Source organism: Salmo trutta, chromosome 25 (assembly GCF_901001165.1).
Source record: "Salmo trutta chromosome 25, fSalTru1.1, whole genome shotgun sequence".
NCBI classification, from domain to species: Eukaryota; Metazoa; Chordata; class Actinopteri; order Salmoniformes; family Salmonidae; genus Salmo; species Salmo trutta.
In genome coordinates, this window is record NC_042981.1 from 2234190 (window position 1) to 2258424 (window position 24235).

The 24235-nt window shown below is 43.6% G+C and overlaps 1 protein-coding gene across 2 annotated transcripts in view; it reads left to right on the forward strand.

Annotated features, from left to right (window-relative positions):
• The first annotated feature begins 262 nt into the window (after positions 1–262).
• Positions 263–24235, forward strand: part of slc39a8 (solute carrier family 39 member 8) — a 29774-nt gene continuing 5801 nt past the window's right edge. The window contains exons 1-5 of one of the 2 annotated variants that reach the window (XM_029712646.1): positions 263–825; positions 8385–8547; positions 14656–14825; positions 19633–19755; positions 22957–23130. In XM_029712646.1, coding sequence (XP_029568506.1) covers positions 598–825; positions 8385–8547; positions 14656–14825; positions 19633–19755; positions 22957–23130 — 858 coding nt within the window. In that variant the 5' untranslated portion in view covers positions 263–597. The remainder of the gene's footprint in view (positions 826–8384; positions 8548–14655; positions 14826–19632; positions 19756–22956; positions 23131–24235) is intronic. The other variant, XM_029712647.1, reaches the window with a different exon arrangement.

Consider the following 24235-nt stretch of genomic DNA (forward strand, 5'->3'; position numbering starts at 1 on the left):
ATTTTACTATTAGGAATTATACATTCCCTGTTGCATGTGCGTTTTTTCTCATGGGGTGGGCTCTCAATTTATCCCCATTTAATCCGCCATTTTAATGTTGTAATACGGTAATTCAGTGAACACGTTGCCAGGCAAGTGAGAAAGTCACAAAGAACCCATTGAAAAACAGCCCCCCTGTGCCACTAAATGTCGTAGAAACAGTCACCTCAATATTCGCCTTCCCCCGGCTCATGCCGAGATGATCTTTGAACCGCTTTTCTAATCTCTGCAACTACTGATAACAGCCCTACTAGGATTCATTCAGTGAACATCCCAGAACGAACGGAGTCGACTGTTCAACAGGACCGGTCTTTATCATTACAGTCCTTATTATAATGGCATGTAACGGAAAGTTAAGGAAATAGCTTTGGATCGATGAACAAACACTTTTGCCTCGGTGAAAGCTTTCCTTCCGGTTTTTTTTTCCCCTGTAAGATTGTAGCATATTTATTTCAATGAAAAGTCCATGTAATATTTACAGGTTTTCTCTTTAGAGCAAACAACGCATCAAAAGTTCCTCTTCCAGCGCAACTCCGGGTTCAGCACTGATCAGATACAATGTATCACTTCACATCTTTAGTGACGTGCGCGCTTCTTTTTACTACATTATCGAACTGTGTACAAGTGGACAGTAAGAAAGGACAAGGCTTTCTTGAGGACATATTGCGGTTTTACGGTGAAAATGGCTCTATTTCAACAGCACACCTTGAACACTTTCTGCTGCTAATATCAACCAGACGACCAGCTTTTATTGTGGATGAGGAAAACCCACTTGTCAATTCTGAGGTACAGTGCGCCATATATTTAATTTAAACTTTATTTAACCAGGCAAGTCAGTTAAGAACAAATTCTTATTTACAATGACAGCGGGGTAACTGCCTTATTCAGGGGCAGAAGAACAAATTTGTACTTTGTCAACTCGGGGATTTGAACTTGCAACCTTTCGCGTACTAGTCCAACGTTCTACCCACTAGGCTACCCTGCCGTTTAACACCTTTCCTCCCAAAACAGTGTTTTTTCCCTCCTGAATATTGTATTGATTTACTTATTCACTACTATTCTGCTAGCAGTCCTAACGATGACGTTATGAGGAAACCTTGAAAATAAAAGCCTGCATTTCAAAAAATGTCAAGGTGGATAACTCATTCAAAGATATTACATTTTAATCCGTGTCGATTTTTAAGCAAATGCAAGAAGGTATCAATAGAAGATAAAACAAACTGGAAATACGTTTTTAAAAATATTATTTTAAGACCACTGTTGAAAAATACAATGTTCAGTAATTACTTATTCAGCACAATGTAATGCCTTTAACAGTCTTATCTTTATGGAAGCCTATTGAGATAGTAAGTTCTTATTATGCAATAGTAACCCAGCTAGCTCATTTGGAACGTACAATTTTGGTTTCCCATTGGTTCTGGGAACGAAGCCATACGTTTCTTGACCGGTAAAAACTGTTTATTTTCCCCCAACGTTCTGAGAATTTAAGCAAAAGAATGTTGCCTTTTCTGGAAACATTTATTTGTAAGTTACAGGGATGTTCTGAGAACGTTTTACTCTGGTTCCTTGATAGTTTTCCTGGGAGGAAAATTAAAATTATGAGAACGGAAATAATCTTTAAAACTTTCACAGATTGTTTCAATTCGACTTTTATTAACACTGCTAGCTTCTTTTGGGTATTTTTTTAAAATATATATCCGAGCACAGATAGGACACTTGGAAATTCATTTCCTTAGGCATTAATCATGTAAACACACATTTCTTTATTGTGACACGGCATCAGTGAGATTCAAACCCATAATCCTCTATTCTCTGTCAATGGAAATAATCCACCGGGCACCCAAGGTGGAGCTAACATTTTAGTCTATTCAAACCAAGGTTTTTATAGTAAACTGAAACTAAAACAAAAAAAGAATCATTAAAAAAAAAACAATTTAGTCAACTAAAATAAAATTATTAACAAACCCGTTTGAAAAAAGAAACTATACAGGGACCATCTTTGACTCTAAAATTGTCACAATCTGACCATAGAAAGCTCTTATTTTCTATGATAGAGTAGGTCAGGGCGTGACTGGGGGTTGATCTAGTTGATCTATTTCTATGTGGGGTTCTAGGTTTTATTTTCTATGTTGGTGTTTTGTATGATTCCCAATTAGAGGCAGTTGTCTCTAATTGGGGATCATACTTAAGTAGCTTGTTTTTCACTTGGGGGTTATGGGATATTGTTTATGTGTAGTTGCATTGTTAGTCACGGTTCGTTTATTCTTTATTTGTTTTGTATTTTTTCTAAAGTTTCACTTTGTAATAAATTATGTGGAACGCTACTCACGCTGCGCCTTGTTCCGATCATTATTATGACGAACGTGACAAAAATAAAATTAAAACCATAATTAATTATGTTTAGTTAGTTTCTCTCTAAATATTGGGTGAACATTTTATGGGGTTTTCAAGCTTCTGAATCTGCAGGTCACATTGAGATGGACTTTAATTTAAAGGTAGACTCAGCGAGATGACGTTGCAAGAAGCAGCAACACAGATATCGGTTGCGTTCTACCCCTCGGACGTTGCATGCGTCAACCATTGGTTGCGTACCACATCATCGACTGTGCAGTTGGGCACCAGATTGCAATAGCATGCTGATGCATGTCAAAGCATGCATTTTGAGAACCACATGTTTCTTAGAGCTTGGTCAGAGTGTGGTTGTCCTATGGTTGTTTTGTATACAACCTTTCCACAACGTTCTGGGAACGGTGCAGGATAGTTGCTTGGCTTTGGAACATTCTCAGCACATTTAAGGAACTTGACAAAATAATGTTATTTTCTTGGAATTTCATTACTTTAACAGAACGTTTCCTAAAAGTTACATCTAATTTAATGTTTGGTAATGTTCTAGGAATGTTCTCCAACTGGTTTGACATTTGGGAATGTTTTTAAATAGTTGTTAAGAGAATGTTAATAAGAACCAATTTTATTCTGTGGGAATTTAAATACTTCAGCATAACATTTCCTACAGGTTTTCTCATGGTTCTATTTAAAGTCATGTTCTCAGAACATTAAGAAAACGTTCCATAAAAAAAAACACAAGACAACATTTAGTAACGTTCAAAGAACGTTCTAAGAATGTTATTTAAGAAAAACGTTTACTGTACATTCCTTTCTCAGCTTAAAAAAAAACCTCTATCTTCTATCTTGTGAAGTGTGTTCAGGTGTGTTGACTAATTGGCCACACCTGATCTGAGTGCTTGTTTTCTTTGAAATGTGGTCTGTTTGAATGGACTAAAATAAACAGCTTTTTATGAGTAAAAAAAATATACATGTTTATGTTGTCTTTATGGGAAGGAGTCATCCAATCCAGTGGTAGCATACAAATAACTACACTACTATCAATGTGGAAACAGACACCAGCTCATTTTACAGCCTTGTTACTACGAACATACGGGGCAAGACGAGAAGACGACTTAAAAGGTATTTTATGGGTAATTACGTGGTAATAAATTATTCATTGATGTTTCTTTGAAACAGCCTGGCATGACTGTATTAACAGTAATTAGCTGGTTCTTACTTGTACTTACCTTTGGGACTAAAATGTGTTACTATATAATTACATTTTGTGACTATGTTCCATGGTATTTCTTATATATTACATTGAAATAGTGGTGTGACTAGGTAGTGGTGTGACTAGGTAGTGGTGTGACTAGGTAGTGGTGTGACTAGGTGGTGTGACTAGGTAGTGGTGTGACTAGGTAGTGGTGTGACTAGGTAGTGGTGTGACTAGGTAGTGGTGTGACTAGGTGGTGACTAGGTAGTGGTGTGACTAGGTAGTGGTGTGACTAGGTAGTGGTGTGACTAGGTAGTGGTGTGACTAGGTAGTGGTGTGACTAGGTAGTGGTGGTGTGACTAGGTGGTGGTGTGACTAGGTAGTGGCGTGACTAGGTAGAGGTGTGACTAGGTAGTGGTGTGACTAGGTAGAGGTGTGACTAGGTAGAGGTGTGACTAGGTAGAGGTGTGACTAGGTAGTGGTGTGACTAGGTAGTGGTGGTGTGACTAGGTAGTGGTGGTGTGACTAGGTAGTGGTGGTGTGACTAGGTAGTGGTGGTGTGACTAGGTAGTGGTGTGACTAGGTAGTGGTGTGACTAGGTAGAGGTGTGACTAGGTAGTGGTGTGACTAGGTAGAGGTGTGACTAGGTAGTGGTGTGACTAGGTAGAGGTGTGACTAGGTAGAGGTGTGACTAGGTAGTGGTGTGACTAGGTAGTGGCGTGACTAGGTAGTGGTGTGACTTGGTAGTGGTGTGACTAGGTAGTGGTGTGACTAGGTGGTGGTGTGACTAGGTAATGGTGTGACTAGGTAGTGGTGTGACTAGGTGGTGGTGTGACTAGGTAGTGGTGTGACTAGGTAGTGGTGTGACTAGGTAGTGGTGTGACTAGGTAGCGGTGTGACTAGGTAGCGGTGTGACTAGGTAGTGGTGTGACTAGGTAGTGGTGGTGTGACTAGGTAGTGGTGGTGTGACTAGGTAGTGGTGTGACTAGGTAGTGGTGTGACTAGGTAGTGGTGTGACTAAGTATTATATGGTACTAATGGTGTGACTAGGTATTATATGGTACTAGTGGTGTGACTAGGTAGTGGTGTGACTAGGTGGTGGTGTGACTAGGTAGTGGTGTGACTAGGTGGTGGTGTGACTAGGTAGTGGTGTGACTAGGTAGTGGTGTGACTAGGTGGTGGTGTGACTAGGTAGTGGTGTGACTAGGTAGTGGTGTGACTAGGTAGCGGTGTGACTAGGTAGCGGTGTGACTAGGTAGCGGTGTGACTAGGTGGCGGTGTGACTAGGTGGCGGTGTGACTAGGTGGCGGTGTGACTAGGTGGCGGTGTGACTAGGTAGCGGCGTGACTAGGTAGTGGTGGTGTGACTAGGTAGTGGTGTGACTAGGTAGTGGTGTGACTAGGTAGTAGTGTGACTAGGTAGTGGTGTGACTAGGTATTTACATAGTTATTAGCAGGTACTTAGTTGCATCTACCTTCTTACTTACTTTACAGATACAATATCATTTTATAAGTAAGTATGTCATACTAACAGTGAGTATGTGGGGTGGCAGGGTAGCCTAGTGGTTAGAGCGTTGGGCCAGTAACCGAAAGGTTTCTAGATCGAACCCCCGAGCTGACAAGGTAAAAATGTGTCATTCTGCCCCATGAACAAGGCAGTTAACCCAGTGTTCCTAGGCCGTCATTGTAAATAAGAAATTGTTCATAACTGACATGCCTAGTTACATAAAGGTTAACTAAATTAAATAAATAAAAAATGTGTCTCATAATAATGACTCACTATCTCATAATTATGAGACTGCCTCATATCTCAAACTTACTATCTCATATCTCATAATTATGACTTACTTCCTCATAATAATAGTGGTGTTAACTACTTAAATAAAAATATTTAAGTAGTTTTTGGGGGTATCTGTTCTTTACTATTTCTATTTTTCACTACTTTTACTTCACTACATTCCTAATGAAAATAATGTACTTTTTACTCCATACATTCTCCCCTGACAACCAAAAGTACTCGTTACATTTTGAATGTTTAGTAGGACAGGAAAATGGTCTAATTCACACACTAAACAGAGAACATCCCTGGTCGTCCCTACTGCCTCTGATCTGGAGGACTCACTAAACAGAGAACATCCCTGGTCATCCCTACTGCCTCTGATCTGGAGGACTCACTAAACAGAGAACATCCCTGGTCATCCCTACTGCCTCTGATCTGGAGGACTCACTAAACAGAGAACATCCCTGGTCATCCCTACTGCCTCTGATCTGGAGGACTCACTAAACAGAGAACATCCCTGGTCATCCCTACTGCCTCTGATCTGGAGGACTCACTAAACAGAGAACATCCCTGGTCATCCCTACTGCCTCTGATCTGGAGGACTCACTAAACAGAGAACATCCCTGGTCATCCCTACTGCCTCTGATCTGGAGGACTCACTAAAAAGAGAACATCCCTGGTCATCCCTACTGCCTCTGATCTGGAGGACTCACTAAACAGAGAACATCCCTGGTCATCCCTACTGCCTCTGATCTGGAGGACTCACTAAACAGAGAACATCCCTGGTCATCCCTACTCCCTCTGATCTGGAGGACTCACTAAACAGAGAACATCCCTGGTCCTCCCTACTGCCTCTGATCTGGAGGACTCACTAAACAGAGAACATCCCTGGTCATCCCTACTGCCTCTGATCTGGAGGACTCACTAAACAGAGAACATCCCTGGTCGTCCCTACTGCCTCTGATCTGGAGGACTCACTAAACACACATGCTTTGTTTGTAAATGATGTCTGAGTGTTGGAGTGGCTATCTGTAAATAAAAAATGGTGGCATCTGGTTTGCTTAACATAAAGAATTTTAAACGATTTATACTTTTGATACTTCAGTATATTTAAAACCAAATACTTTCAGACTTTTACTCAAGTAGTATTTTACTGGGTGACTTTCACTTTTACTGGAGTCATTTTCTATTAAGGGATCTTTACTTTTACTACAGTATGACAATTAGATACTTTTTCCACAACTGCAAAATAATGACTTACTATCTCATTATTATAACTTACCATCTCATATCTCATTATTATAACTTACCATCTCATAATTATAACTTACCATCTCATATCTCATAATTATAACTTACCATCTCATAACTATAACTTACCATCTCATAATTATAACTTACCATCTCATATCTCATAATTATAACTTACCATCTCATATCTCATAATTATAACTTACCATCTCATATCTCATAATTATAACTTACCATCTCATAATTATAACTTACCATCTCATAATTGAGACCTATATCTATCCTACCCTGCCTTTCTAAGGTCTTCGAAAGCCAAGTCAACAAACAGATTGCCGACCATTTCGAATCCCACCGCACCTTCTCCGCTATGCAATCTGGTTTCAGAGCTGGTCATGGGTGCACCTCAGCCACGCTCAAAGTCCTAAACGATATCTTAACCGCCATCAATAAGAAACAATACTGTGCAGCTGTATTCATTGACCTGGCCAAGGCTTTCGACTCTGTCAATCACCACATCCTCATCGGCAAACTCAATAACCTTGGTTTCTCAAATGACTGCCTCGCCTGGTTCACCAACTACTTCTCTGATAGAGTTCAGTGTGTCAAATCGGAGGGCCTGTTGTCCGGACCTCTGGCAGTCCCTATGGGGGTGCCACAGGGTTCAATTCTTGGGCCGACTCTCTTCTCTGTATACATCAATGATGTCGCTCTTGCTGCTGATCCGTCTCTGATCCACCTCTACGCAGACGACACCACACTGTGTTAACAACCCTCCAGACGAGCTTCAATGCCATACAACTCTCCTTCCGTGGCCTCCAACTGCTCTTAAATGCAAGTAAAACTAAATGCATGCTCTTCAACCGATCGCTGCCTGCACCTGCCCACCCGTCCAGCATCACTACTCTGGACGGTTCTGACTTAGAATATGTGGACAACTACAAATACCTAGGTGTCTGGTTAGACTGTAAGCTCTCCTTCCAGGCTCACATCAAACATCTCCAATCCAAAGTTAAATCTAGAATTGGCTTCCTATTTCGCAACAAAGCATCTTTCACTCATGCTGCCAAACATACCCTCGTAAAACTGACCATCTTACCGATCCTCGACTTCGGCGATGTCATTTACAAAATAGCCTCCAAAACCCTACTCAATAAATTGGATGCAGTCTATCACAGTGCCATCCGTTTTGTCACCAAAGCCCCATATACTACCCACCACTGCGACCTGTATGCTCTCGTTGGCTGGCCCTCGCTTCATACTCATCGCCAAAGCCACTGGCTCCAGGTCATCTACAAGACCCTGCTAGGTAAAGTCCCCCCTTATCTCCGCTCACTGGTCACCATAGCAGCACCCACCTGTAGCACGCGCTCCAGCAGGTATATCTCTCTGGTCACCCTTCTCTCATCATATCTCACAACTATGACTTAGTTTCTCATATCTCCTTATTTTGATTTACTATCTCATAATTATAACTCACTATCTCATAATTATAACTTACTATCTCATTACTTGTAGTCAGATCTTGTTTTTTTTTGGTGGTGGGAATGAGGCTTCCATATATTTTGATCAGTCAAGAAAATAAATACAATCCATGAATATGTTGGATTGTATAAAATGTCTTATTAACGCAAATCACCATCACTGCTGCATCTTAAACAATCCCTTATTGTTCCATTACATCACAGTTATAAACATAAAACATGTCTGAATGGCCCCAGGCTGTTTTATATCCTAATGTTGACAGTAATGTGAGCCCTTCTCTGTCTGTCCCCTGCAGTGTCTCTCTGTGGGACAGATCTTGTCCCACTATGGGTTGACAAACGCCAGTCATCTGACGGTGGAGCATCTGGAAAGGATCTGTCCTGCTGTGTTGACTCAGGTGCTGCTGCCCTCCTGCCCGTATAAAAAACCCACGGCCCTGCAGCCTGTCACCTACCATGGTGAGTACCATACTAACCCACGGTACTGAAACCTGTCACCTACCATGGTGAGTACCATGCTAACCCACGGCCCTGCAGCCTGTTACCTACCACGGTGAGTACCATGCTAACCCACGGCCCTGAAGCCTGTTATCTACCACAGTGAGTACCATACTAACCCACGGCCCTGCAGCCTGTCATCTACCATGGTGAGTACCATACTAACCCACGGCCCTGCAGCCTGTTACCTACCATGGTGAGTACCATACTAACCCACGGTACTGAAACCTGTTACCTACCACGGTGAGTACCATACTAACCCACGGCCCTGCAGCCTGTCACCTACCACGGTGAGTACCATACTAACCCACGGCCCTGCAGCCTGTCACCTACCACGGTGAGTACCATGCTAACCCACGGCCCTGCAGCCTGTCACCTACCACGGTGAGTACTATACTAACCCACGGCCCTGCAGCCTGTTACCTACCACGGTGAGTACCATACTAACCCACGGCCCTGCAGCCTGTCACCTACCACGGTGAGTACCATACTAACCCACGGCCCTGCAGTCTGTTACCTACCACGGTGAGTACCATGCTAACCCACGGCCCTGCAGCCTGTTACCTACCACGGTGAGTACCATACTAACCCACGGCCCTGCAGCCTGTTACCTACCACGGTGAGTACCATGCTAACCCACGGCCCTGCAGCCTGTTACCTACCACGGTGAGTACCATGCTAACCTGTGGCCCTGCAGCCTGTTACCTACCACGGTGAGTACCATACTAACCCACGGCCCTGCAGCCTCCACCTACCACGGTGAGTACCATACTAACCCACGGCCCTGCAGCCTGTCACCTACCACGGTGAGTACCATACTAACCCACGGCCCTGCAGCCTGTCACCTACCACGGTGAGTACCATGCTAACCCACGGCCCTGCAGCCTGTCACCTACCACGGTGAGTACCATACTAACCCACGGCCCTGCAGCCTGTCACCTACCACGGTGAGTACCATACTAACCCACGGACCTGCAGCCTGTCACCTACCATGATGAGTACCATACTAACCCACGGTACTGAAACCTGGTGAGTGAGTACCATACTAACCCACGGTACTGAAACCTGTTACCTACCATGATCAGTAGCATATAAAAACCCCATGGCCCTGAAGACAGTTACCTACCATTACCTACCATGACCAACCATGATACCTACCATGTTATCTACCATGTTACTTACCATTACCTACCATGTTACCTACATTACCTACCATGTTACCTACCATTACCTACCATGACCATCCATGAGACCTACCATGTTATCTACCATGTTACTTACCATTACCTACTATGTTACCTACATGACCTACCATGGTACCTACCATCACCTACCATGACCAACCATGATACCTACCATGTTATCTACCATGTTACTTACCATTATCTACTATGTTACCTACATGACCTACCATGGTACCTACCATTACCTAGCATTACCTACCATGTTACCTACCATGTTACCTACATTACCTACCATGTTACCTACCATTATCTACCATTACCTACCATTATCTACCATTACCTACCATGACCTACCATGACCTACAATGTGCTGAATTTGAGACGGATCTTCCCAGAACAGGATCTCGCACCTCTCAGTTTTGGACTGTTTCGTTCTGGAACACATTTACCAGGATCCGGTACCTCTCCTGGCATGAAAAATAATTGTCACTATTTGCAATTTAAAATTCTAATAAACACAATCAGAGTTAATTCGAGTTAATTTAAATTCTCCTGCCCCCTAAAAAAACATAATGTGAAAACGGGTTTGATATTCTAAGAATTGATTCATGTTGGACTGGCCCTGTATTGATATTTGAGGAATTGATTCATGTTGGACTGGCCCTGTTTTGATATTTGAGGAATTGATTCATGTTGGACTGGCCCTGTTTTGATATTTGAGGAATTGATTCATGTTGGACTGGCCCTGTTTTGATATTTGAGGAATTGATTCATGTTGGACTGGCCCTGTTTTGATATTTGAGGAATTGATTCATGTTGGACTGGCCCTGTTTTGATATTTGAGGAATTGATTCATGTTGGACTGGCCCTGTTTTGATATTTGAGGAATTGATTCATGTTGGACTGGCCCTGTTTTGATATTTGAAGAATTGATTCATATTGGACTGGCCCTGTTTTGATATTTGAGGAATTGATTCATGTTGGACTGGCCCTGTTTTGATATTTGAGGAATTGATTCATGTTGGACTGGCCCTGTTTTGATATTTGAGGAATTGATTCATGTTGGACTGGCCCTGTTTTGATATTTGAGGAATTGATTCATGTTGGACTGGCCCTGTTTTGGTATTTGAGGAATTGATTCATGTTGGACTGGCCCTGTTTTGATATTTGAAGAATTGATTCATATTGGACTGGCCCGGGTTTATATTGTAGCCTATATAGACCAACCTGTTGCCATTGCTGTGGTGAGAGAGAGAAGAGCACCTGTATCTCTCAAAGTACTAGAATGAGATTCAACTTTATATGATTTCTCTTTGCTCTGATAGACATGAACCTTGCAACTTTTTATTTATTTATTTAACCTTTATTTAACTAGGCAAGTCAGTTAAGAACAAATTCTTATTTACAATGACGGCCTAGCCAAAAGGCAAAAGGCCTCCTGCTGGGACCTCTCATCTCTCCAGCGTTACACAACATCATTTATTCAAGATCATAGCCGCGGGGAAGGGTACTGGAGGATAGGTAAATAAATAAAGTGATAAATTGAAATACTGTACATTTGTCGAAGTTATATAATTACTGGTGGCTGTTCTGAAAGAAATTCAATAACTCTGAATACTATACCAGCTGTAAGTCTATAATTTAGCAAACAGATGCCTAGTTGTGGATTGTATGTAGAACAATAACAAGGTATGCCTACAGTCAGGAACGTGCAATAAATCTATCAATTAAACTCATGCAACCAAAACAGGCCTTTCGCAATAATTCAAATACAATTGCAGGAAAACGCAAGTTGGAAAGCAAATGGCTCCTGATAAAAAGAAAAGACTACCATGTTATCAACTTCCTATTGAGCGAACAGCATTGTTTTACAAAATAAAACATTTTTAAATTCCCATTGTGTGCAAATTCTGTAAGTGCCTCTTCTCTACTATTCTATTCCAGTATGCAAAAACACTGATAATGCAATGCGATTATCTTTTTTTTTTCATGCGTCCTGGTACTTCAGAGCCCCCTCTTGGGTAAAATGTTTGTTGCCGGCACCTTCCAATTTACAAATGAAGCACTGGCCACCAAGCGTGAAGCCTCTCTGTATCCATAGAGCCAATGTACCTGAATTAATGCTTGATTCCCCCTGTGCTATACGAACCATAACCTGAAGCTTGCTACACCTGTTCTGTTCCTTATGGACCTGAGACTCAGCTCTATAATCAACCTCATTGTTCTTGGGGACAGAGGGAGCATGAAGGAATGAGATGATTATCAGGGCTGTTGAGAACACACACACACACACACACACACACACACACACACACACACACACACACACACACACACACACGTACACACACACACACACGTACACACGCACACACGCACGCACGCACACACACACACACACACACACACACACACACACACACACACACACGTATACACACACACACACACATACACATACACATAGACACACACACACACACACGCTCACTGATAGCTAGCTGATGATAGCAGCAAGGTTTCAGATACGCATTCCTGCAGGGAGCAATTCCTGTGTGTGATCAAAGAAAACCCAATGTGTCCTAATACTGTCAATAGATACCCTTATTACCCCCAAAGTACCCTTTACCCTAATACTGTCATAAGATACCCTTAATACCCCCAAAGTACCCTATAACCTAATACTGTCAATAGATGCCCTTATTACCCCCAAAGTACCCTTTACCCTAATACTGTTATATACGAGCTTTGATCTGCTGCTGTCTGATCTTAGGTAGATGTTGGACATCTTGATACTGTGATCAGTATTGATGTTCTGATCAGTATTGATGCTGTGATCAGTATTGATGCTGTGATCAGTATTGATGCTGTGATCAGTATTGATGCTGTGATCAGTATTGATGCTCTGATCAGTATTGATGCTGTGATCAGTATTGATGCTGTGATCAGTATTGATGCTGTGATCAGTATTGATGCTGTAATCAGTATTGATGCTATGATCAGTATCGATGATGTGATCAGTCTTGATGCTGTGATCAGTCTTGATCCTGTGATCAGTATGGATGCTGTGATCAGTATCGATGCTGTGATCAGTATGGATGCTGTGATCAGTATGGATGCTGTGATCAGTATTGATGCTGTGATCAGTATCGATGCTGTGATCAGTATTGATGCTGTGATCAGTATTGATGCTGTGATCAGTATCGATGCTGTGATCAGTATCGAGGCTGTGATCAGTATTGATGCTGTGAACAGTATTGATGCTGTGATCAGTATTGATGCTGTGATCAGTATTGATGCTGTGATCAGTATTGATGCTGTGATCAGTATTGATGCTGTGATCAGTATCGATGCTGTGATCAGTATTTACTCTGCTCCCCTCACCTCTGTCACTATGGGTGGATAATGGTTGGTGTGTTGGGTCAGTAACACTGTGGTTACAGGTTGGGTCAGTAACACTATGGTTACAGGATGGGTCAGTAACACTGTGGTTACAGGTTGGGTCAGTAACACTGTGGTTACAGGTTGGGTCAGTAACACTGTGGTTACAGGTTGGGTCAGTAACACTGTGGTTACAGGATGGGTCAGTAACACTGTGGTTACAGGTTGGGTCAGTAACACTGTGGTTACAGGTTGGGTCAGTAACACTGTGGTTACAGGTTGGGTCAGTAACACTGTGGTTACAGGATGGGTCAGTAACACTGTGGTTACAGGTTGGGTCAGTAACACTGTGGTTACAGGTTGGGTCAGTAACACTGTGGTTACAGGATGGGTCAGTAACACTGTGGTTACAGGTTGGGTCAGTAACACTGTGGTTACAGGTTGGGTCAGTAACACTGTGGTTACAGGTTGGGTCAGTAACACTGTGGTTACAGGATGGGTCAGTAACACTGTGGTTACAGGTTGGGTCAGTAACACTGTGGTTACAGGTTGGGTCAGTAACACTGTGGTTACAGGATGGGTCAGTAACACTGTGGTTACAGGTTGGGTCAGTAACACTGTGGTTACAGGTTGGGTCAGTAACACTGTGGTTACAGGTTGGGTCAGTAACACTGTGGTTACAGGATGGGTCAGTAACACTGTGGTTACAGGTTGGGTCAGTAACATTGAGTGTATTTACATCCATACTAATAATTCAACATTTAACAGACTATGGTAGTAGACCAAATATAGCATTAGCCTTGTCATCACTTTATTCTGCTCATCTTAAAAATGGACGTACGGTCGACGTCGACGTAAGCATATGCTGATTAAAAACACCTGGTTATCTGAGCAATCTTTTAAATGATTAGGACACGTGAACAGTTATAAATCAGAGTTCCAGCGGTGGATTTGATCTGGACCAGCATCAGCAGCCTCACTCTTATTCACCACTGAAGTGAGTTTGGAAAAACTAAAAATATGCAGAAATAGTTTTCACATACAAATCAATTAGGCTTTACATGGTCATTGTTGACATGGTCATTGTTGGTAGAACGTTTATATTGATTGGTGATTTTCTCTGCATTTATCAAAAGTCCCACATCAGGCAGCCTGATGTCAGATGTGTCCATGTAAACAGGATTATTAGGGAAGTCATTCTTCTTGCAAAGCATGCAAGAGTTTTAAACAAATTAATATATTAATCTGACTATACACAATAATCGTATTATTGTGTGCATGTAACCATACTCAATATGTATCTCTCTCTCTCTCCTGTCCTGTCCAGTGTGGGGTTATGGCTTCCTGTCTGTCACAGTTATTAACCTGGCCTCTCTCTCTCCTGTCCTGTCCAGTGTGGGGTTATGGCTTCCTGTCTGTCACCATTATTAACCTGGCCTCCTGTCCTGTCCAGTGTGGGTCTATTGGTTAATAAAAATGTGTACCTCTCTCCTGTTCTGTCCAGTGTGGGGTTATGGCTTCCTGTCTGTCACCATTATTAACCTGGCCTCTCTCCTGGGCCTGGCTCTCATCCCCTTCACCAAGAAGCCGTACTTTCCCAAGGTGCTCACCTACTTCATCGGCCTGGCCATCGGCACGCTCTTCTCCAACGCTGTCCTGCAGTTGATACCAGAGGTAGGATCTCTCTAATGCTGTCCTGCAGTTAATACCAGAGGTAGGATCTCTCTAATGCTGTCCTGTAGTTATTACCAGAGGTAGGATCTCTCTAATGCTGTCCTGTAGTTAATACCAGAGGTAGGATCTCTCTAATGCTGTCCTGTAGTTATTACCAGAGGTAGGATCTCTCTAATGCTGTCCTGTAGTTAATACCAGAGGTAGGATCTCTCTAACGCTGTCCTGCAGTTAATACCATGATAACATAAATAGGACTGGTGGAGTTGACACACGTGCAGCTAACAAAAATATATGGAAATGTCTGCTCTACCCAAAAATACAACCAACTAATTGCAGCATTACTACAAAAAAATGGAAGAAACAAGTGGAAAGGGGGAAAAAAGTAAAGAACTTGTCTGTCGGCCCTGCATTAAAGACCAAAATTGGTTCAAGAAAATTGTGTTTAGCGGTGCCATATAGATTACAAAATAGTTGGGAAGACATTTTCGATGTACCGATTCCATGGCACATGGTTTATGAACTGACATGCAAAAAGACGCTGGATTCAAAACATAATTTTTTCCATTTAAATTATTATACAAAATTCTTTCAACCTAGATAATGTTATATATATACAGTTGAAGGAAGTTTACATACACCTTAGCCAAATACATTTAAACTGAGTTTTTCCACAATTCCTGACATTTAATCCTAATAAAAATTCCCTGTCTTAGGTCAGTTAGGATCACCACTTTATTTTAAGAATGTGAAATGTCAGAATAATAGTAGAGAGAATGATTTATTTCAGCTTTTATTTCTTTCATCACATTCCCAGTGGGTCAGAAGTTTACATACACTCATTAAGTATTTGGTAGCATTGCCTTTAAATTGTTTAACTTGGGTCAAACGTTTCAGGTAGCCTTCCACAAGCTTCCCACAATAAGTTGGGTGAATTTTGGCCCATTCCTCCTGACAGAGCTGGTGTAACTGAGTCAGGTTTGTAGGCCTCCTTGCTCGCACACGCTTTTTCAGTTCTGCCCACACATTTTCTGTAGGATTGAGGTCAGGGCTTTGTGATGGCCACTCCAATACCTTGACATTGTTGTCCCTAAGCAATTTTGCCACAACTTTGAAAGTACGCTTGGGGTCATTGTCCATTTGGAAGACCCATTTGCGACCAAGCTTTAACTTCCTGACTTATGTCTTGAGATGTTGCTTCAATATATCCACATAATTTTCCTGACTCATGATGCCATCTATTTTGTGAAGTGCACCCGTAGCTCCTGCAGCAAAGCACCCCCACAACATGATGCTGCCACCCCCGTGCTTCATGGTTGGGATGGTGTTCTTCAGCTTGCAAGCCTCCTCCTTTTTCCTCCAAACATGACGGTGGTCATTATGGCCAAACAGTTCTATTTTTGTTTCATCAAACCAGAAGACATTTCTCCAAAAAGTACGATCTTTGTCCCCATGTGCAGTTGCAAACCGTAGTCTGGCTTTTTTATGGCGGTTTTGGACCAGTGGCTTCTTCCTTGTTGAGCGGCCTTGCAGGTTATGTCGATATAGGACTCGTTTTACTATGGATATAGATACTTTTGTACCTGTTTCCTCCAGCATCTTCACAAGGTCCTTTGCTGTTGTTCTGGGATTGATTTGCACTTTCACACCAAAGTACGTTCATCCCTAGGAGACAGAACGCATCTCCTTCCTGAGCGGTATGACGGCTGTGTGGTCCCATGGTGTTTATACTTGCGTACTATTGTTTGTACAGATGAACGTGGTACCTTCAGGCGTTTGGAAATTGCTCCCAAGGATGAACCAGACTTGTGGAGGTCTACAATTTGTTTCTGAGGTCTTGGCTGATTTCTTTTGATTTTCCCATGATGTCAAGCAAAGAGGCACTGAGTTTGAAGGTAGGCCTTGATATACATCCACAAGTACACCTCCAATTGACTCAAATGATGTCAATTAGCCTATCAGAAGCTTCTAAAGCCATGACATAATTTTCTGGAATTTTCCAAGCTGTTTAAAAGCACAGTCAGTCAACTTAGTGTATGTAAACTTCTGACTCACTGGAATTGTGATACAGTGAATTATAAGTGAAATAATCTGTCTGTAAACAATTGTTGGAAAAATTACTTGTGTCATGCACAAAGTAGATGTCCTAACCGACTTGCCAAAACTATAGTTTATAACAAGAAATTTCAAAAAATATTTTTATAGTTGAGATTCTTCAAAGTAGCCACCCTTTTGCCTTGATGGCCGCTTTGCACACTCTTGGCATTCTCTCAACCAGCTTCCTGAGGTAGTCACCTGGAATGCATTTCACTTAACAGGTGTTTATTGTGGAATTTCTTTCCTTCTTAATGCGTTTGAGCCAATTAGTTGTGTTGTGACAAGGTAGGGGTGGTATACAGAAGATAGCCCTATTTGGTAAAAGACCAAGTCCATATTATGGCAAGTACAGCTCAAATAAGCAAAGCGAAACGACAGTCCATCATTACTTTAAGACATGAAGGTCAGTCAATCCAGAACATTTCAAGAACTTTTAAAGTTTTTTCAAGTGCAGTTGCAAAAACCATCAAGGTCTATGATGAAACTGGCTCTCATGAGGACCGCCACAGGAAAGGAAGACCCAGAGCTTTTTGGTTCCAACTGCCGTGTCTACAATGTAGAAAATAGTAAAAATAAAGAAAAACCCTTGAATGAGTAGGTGTGTCCAAACTTTTGACAGGTAATGTATGTACATATGTACAGAGCATTTGGAAAGTATTCAGACCCCTTCCATTCTTCCACATGTTGTTACGTTGCAGCCTTATTCTAAAATGGAATAAATAAAAAAAAATCGTCATCAATCTACACACAATACCCCATAATGACATCACAATACCCCTTAAAGACAAAGCAAAAACAAGGGTTTTAGCCATTTTTACCCAAAAAATTATTTACATAAGTATTCAGACTATGAGACTTGGAAGTTTCTACAACTTGATTGGAGTCCACCTGTGGTAAATTCAATTGATTGGACATGATTTGGAAAGGCACACACCTGTCTATATAAGGTCCCACAAATTGACAGTGTATGTCAGAGCAAAAACCAAGCCATGAGGTCGAAGCAATTGTCCGTAGAGCTCAGAGACAGGATTGTGTCGAGGCACAGATCTGGGGAAGGGCACCAAAACATTTCTGCAGCATTGAAGCTCCCCAATAACACAGTGGCCTCCATCATTCTTAAATGGAAGAAGTTTGGAACCACCAAGACTCTTCCTAGAGCTGGCCGCCCGGCCAAACTGAGCAGTCGGGAGAGAAGGGCCCAATGGTCACTCTGACAGAGCTCCAGAGTTCCTCTGTGGATATGGGAGAATCTTCCAGAAGGACAACCATCTCTGCAGCACTTCACCAATCAAGCCTTTATGGTAGAGTGGGCAGACGGTAGCCACTCCTCAGTAAAAGGCACATGACAGTCCACTTGTAGTTTGCCAAAAAGCACCTAAAGGACTCTCAGACCATGAGAAAAAGATTCTCTGGTCTGATGAAACCAAGATGGAACTCTTTGGCCTGAATGCCAAGCGTCACGTCTTGAGGAAACCTGGCACCATCCCTATGGTATAGCATGGTGGTAGCAGCATCATGCTGTGGGGATGTTTTTCAGCAGCAGGGACTGGGAGACTAGTCAGGATTGTGGGAAAGATGAACAGCGCAAAGTACAGAAAGATCCTTGATGAAACCTGTTAATATTAAGGGACCAAAATACCCAAAAAATCTCACAATTGATAAGTACAGTAGGTGCCAAAATGTCCTTTCAGCCGGTGCTGCCTCGCCCTAAAAAATAATACATTATAAATGTTTCATAATAGTTGATCAATGCTTATTCATGAAAGTTGTTATTAAGTGTTACTGGCATTGATTGAATATGGAGACTGAGTCTTAGTGGTCAAATGGAGGGAAAAGAGATGGGCATGGTTTAAAAATGTGTTAAATAATTGTCACGGCTGTTTAAAGGATCGGACCAAAGCGCAGAATGGTTGTAGTTCCACATATTTATTATTACCATGAAACGTTGCAATACACCAAATACTTGAAACAACAAAATAACAAAACCGTGACGCAGAGAGAAATACACACTACTCAAAAATTAACAACCCACAAACACAAATGGGAAAACCCCCTACATAAATATGATCTCCAATTAGAGACAACGAGAACCGGCTGCCTCTAATTGGAGATCATCTCAACAACCCCAACATAGAAATAGAAACCTAGAAAAACAACATAGAAACAGATAACAAGAAAACCACCAAAAAAAACACCCGCTGTCACGCCCTGACCTACTCTACTATAGAAAATGACATCTTACAAGGGTCAGGACGTGACAATACTGGATCTATTTTACTGCTTTAATCTTTAAACTCTATTCATGCTTAACTACTGTGTTACTGCTACCTAGGGTTGCAAAATTACTCTATTACTGGTACCTAGGGTTGCAAAATTACTGTATTACTGCTATCTACGGTTGCAAAATTACTGTGTTACTGCTATCTAGGGTTGCAAAATTACTGTATTACAACTATCTAGGGTTGCAAAATTACTGTATTGCTGCTACCTAGGGTTGCAAAATTACTGTATTACTGGTACCTAGAGTTGCAAAATTACTGTATTACTGCTATCTAGGGTTGCAAAATTACTGTGTTACTGCTATCTAGGGTTGCAAAATTACAGTAACTTTCCCCAAATTCCCTGGATTTCCTGCATTTCCCCCTCATAATTCCAGGAATCTTCCAACCAGGAAATGTTGGTAAAGTTTTGCATGTTTTTCCAACACCAACAGGCCCTGGGATTTGATCCCAGAGCGGATGACTACATTCTCAAAGCCATCGGAATATTTGGTGGATTTTACCTGCTGTTCTTCACAGAGAAAGTACTGAAGATGGCACTAAGAACAGAGCATGAGGTATTGTCTGCTTTAAACAGTTGAACCAGCATATATATATATATATATACATACATACTGTACCTGTAACTTTGCATTTATCAGAGACGTAGCAGTGTTACAGTTTGCTTTCTCTAAGGTGTGTATTTCCTGTCTGTTTTTTGAGAGCATTATGATTGATTAATTGATTGATTAATTGATTGATTGATTGTTTGATTAATTGATTGATTGATCAATTAATTGATTGATTGATTGATTGATTCATTGATTCATTGATTCATTGATTCATTGATTCATTGATTGATTGTGACAATGTTCTGTGCCTACACTGTGTCGATTTGGCCCGGGTTCATTTCCTGTCTGTAGTATCTGGTCATCTAGCCAGCGTCTGTGTGTTCTGTCTCTGTATGTTTACCATAGGGCCCTGGTCAAAGCACTTATAGGAAGTACTTTAGGGTACCATTTGAGACATACCCATGCTCTCTTTTTAACCACTAAACTATATAAAAAATTATGTCTTTGCAGCATGGCCACAGCTGTTCTGTGCCTGTACTGTGTCGATTTGACCAGGCTTCATTTATTGTCTCTCTGTACATCTATCATCTATTTTCTCTGTATGTTTAACGTCTTTGTCTTGTCTCTGTATGTAAAACTTCTTAGGGCTAGAGTCCTTTTTTCAGAATTTCCACCTGACTGACGTGTCCAAAGTAAACTGCCTGTTACTCAGGCCCAGAAGCCAGGATAGAAAACACTTTGCAGTTTGTAGAAATTTTAAAATAATGTATGAAACTATAACACAATTGATAAGTTGGGAGACAATCGAAAGAAAAACCAACCCGATTATTTTTGTTGTTGAGATCCCATGTTCTTACAATGGAAAGCTATGGGTCCTATGCAATTCCAGCTCCCAGATTGCAATTCCTATGGCTTCCACTAGATGTCAACAGTCTTTGTTCAAGGTTTCAGGCTTGTTTTTTCCAAAACGAGGAAGAATTTTGAGTTTGGTACAGGGAGTCACAGTTGGAAATCAGTCTGTGGGCGCGTGACGAAGAGGACGCGCACCTGCTAATTTTACTTTTCTAATCTGGCAGACCCGGGCAGGCGGGACACTCTGGCAGCTCCGGGCAGACGGGCCACTCTGGCAGCTCCGGGCAGACGGGCCACTCTAGCAGCTCCGGGCAGTCGGGCCGCTCTGGCAGCTCCGGGCAGACGGGCCACTCTGGCAGCTCCTGGCAGACGGGCCACTCTGGCAGCTCCGGGCAGTCGGGCCACTCTGGCAGACCCGGGCAGTAGGGCCACTCTGGCAGACCCGGGCAGTAGGGCCGCTCCGGCAGACCCGGGCAGTCGGGCCGCTCCGGCAGACCCGGGCAGTCGGGCCGCTCCGGCAGACCCGGGCAGTCGGGCCACTCTGGCAGCTCCAGGCAGTCGGGCCACTCTGGCAGCTCCGGGCAGTCGGGCCACTCTGGCAGCTCCGGGCAGTCGGGCCACTCTGGCAGACCCGGGCAGTCGGGCCACTCTGGCTGATCCGGGCAGTCGGGCCGCTCTGGCTGATCCGGGGAGTCGGGCCACTCTGGCAGCTCCGGGCAGTCGGGCCACTCTGGCAGCTCCGGGCAGTCGGGCCACTCTGGCAGCTCCGGGCAGTCGGGCCACTCTGGCAGACCCGGGCAGTCGGGCCACTCTGGTTGATCCGGGCAGTCGGGCCGCTCTGGCTGATCCGGGCAGTCGGGCCGCTCTGGCAGCTCCTGACTGGCGGGCGGCTCTGGCGGCTCCTGACTGGCGGGCGGCTCTGGCGACTCCTGACTGGCGGGCAGCTCTGGCGACTCCTGACTGGCGGGCAGCTCTGGCGTCTCCTGACTGGCGGGCAGCTCTGGCTGCTCCTGACTGGCGGGCAGCTCTGGCGACTCTTGACTGGCGGGCAGCTCTGGTGACTCTTGACTGGCGAGGCTGGGCTGACGCACTAGACGCCTGATGCGTGGGGCTGGTACAGGACGTGCCAGCCTGGAGACACGCACCTCACGGCTAGTGCGTGTAGCGGGAACAGGCCGAGTCAGACTGGACTGACGCACCTCAGGGCTAGTGCGGGGAGCGGGAAACCTTGGACCGTAGAGGCGCACTGGCGGTCTTGAGCGCAGGGTTGGCATCACCTCTTCAGGCTCGATGCTCACTCTTCCCTGGCACATGCGGGGCGCTGGGATATAACACACCAGGCTCTCCACGCGTACTGGGGACACCGTGCGCTTTACTGCATACCACGGTGCCTGACCAGTACTATGTTGCCTCCTATAAGCAATTTTTTGGGGGGGCTGCCTCTCGGGCTTCCTTCCCAGCCGTGTTCCCTCATACCGTCGCCGTTAGTCCTTCTCTCCTGCTGCCTCCACTCTTCTGAGTGCCACCACCTGTTCCCATGGGAGGCGATCCCTTCCGACCAGGATCTCCTCCCAAGTGTAGGATCCCTTGCCGTCCAGGATGTCCTCCCATGTCCAGTCCTTTCTCTCCTCCTGGCGCTGCTCCCTCCTCCTCCGCTGCTTGGTCCTTTTGTGGTGGGTAGTTCTGTAAGGTCTGTCGTCAGAAATGGACCAAGGCGCAGCGGGAATGTGGATACTTATATTTCTTTAATAAAAGCACGTAAAGCATCCACAGGGAAAACAATAAACATGACGACAGGAACAGTTTTGCAGGCTAACAAACGCAGTGCAAAAACAACTACCCACAACCACAAGGAAAAACACACCCTACTATATAGGACTCCCAATCAAAGGCAACTCATCACACCTGCCTTCAATTGGGAGTCCAACACCCAACTCACACGTAACACAAAATCTCTGCCACGTCCTGACCAAAACTAATACAATTTCTCCCTCTGCTGGTCAGGACGTGACAGATTAACAAGAATTTAAGCTTTTAACCGATATAAGACACTTGTATGTACCTAGATGTTTAATATCCATCATTTTTATGATTATTTATTTGAATTGCGCGCCCTCCAATTTCACCGGAAATTGTCGCGCTGACGGGACACCTAGCCCTAAGAAGTTTTAACATCTTTGTCCTGTCTCTCCAGCAGTAACCTTAAGGCTGCATCCCAAATTACACCCTATTCCAAATATAGTGCGCTTCTTTTGACCGCAAGCCAATAGGGACGCACTGTATCGGGAACAAGGTGCCATCTTGAATACACAAATGCTCTCTTTTTAACCATCTTCTTTGTCCTTCCTTCTGCAGCATGGCCACAGTCACTTCTCTCCTCCAGGTCAGCTGAGGCAGAACTCTCTCCAGAACGGAGACGTGTCTGAGAAGAAAGAGTCCATCACCATGACTATATGTACCATCAGCAGCATCAGTACAGACAACACCAGCCCAGACCCTCCGGTATCATCCGCGGAACCATCTCCTCAGGTACCAGCTCTAGGGGGTGAAGTTTCCTATAGGTACTGACATCAGGTCAGCTTTTCCCTCCCCTAATCCTAAACCTAAACTAACAAAGAATACAATACTGACCCCAGATCAGCGTCTAGGGGCAACTTCATCCTACACCGTCTACCAAGCAGTGTCTTGGTTCACTAGACATAAAATAGGAGAAAACATTTTGAAAGGGAGGAAGTACTTCCGTGAATTTGTCGAATAAGAACTAACTTATTTAGTGTCTGTAAAAATGTTTGCTACGTTGGGCTCTAGAACATGACCCAGGTGTGAGTCACAAAGTGCTCAACTGACCTTGAACAGTCATAGCTGTCTATGGCTGTATGTGGCTATCTGTACCCTGTATGTACCCTGTCTGTACCCTGTCTGTGGCTATCTGTACCCTGTCTGTGGCTATCTGTACCCTGTATGTACCCTGTCTGTACCATGTCTGTGGCTATCTGTACCCTGTATGTACCCTGTCTGTACCCTGTCTGTACCCTGTCTGTACCCTGTCTGTACCCTGTCTGTGGCTATCTGTACCCTGTATGTACCCTGTCTGTACCATGTCTGTGGCTATCTGTACCCTGTATGTACCCTGTCTGTACCCTGTCTGTACCCTGTCTGTGGCTATCTGTACCCTGTATGTACCCTGTCTGTACCATGTCTGTGGCTATCTGTACCCTGTCTGTACCCTGTCTGTACCCTGTCTGTGGCTATCTGTACCCTGTATGTACCCTGTCTGTACCCTGTCTGTGGCTATCTGTACCCTGTATGTACCCTGTCTGTACCCTGTCTGTGGCTATCTGTACCCTGTCTGTACCCTGTCTGTACCCTGTCTGTACCCTGTCTGTACCCTGTCTGTGGCTATCTGTACCCTGTATGTACCCTGTCTGTACCATGCCTGTGGCTATCTGTACCCTGTCTGTACCCTGTCTGTACCCTGTCTGTACCCTGTCTGTACCCTGTCTATGGCTGTATGTGGCTATCTGTACCCTGTCTGTACCCTGTCTGTACCCTGTCTGTGGCTATCTGTACCCTGTATGTACCCTGTCTGTACCATGTCTGTGGCTATCTGTACCCTGTATGTACCCTGTCTGTA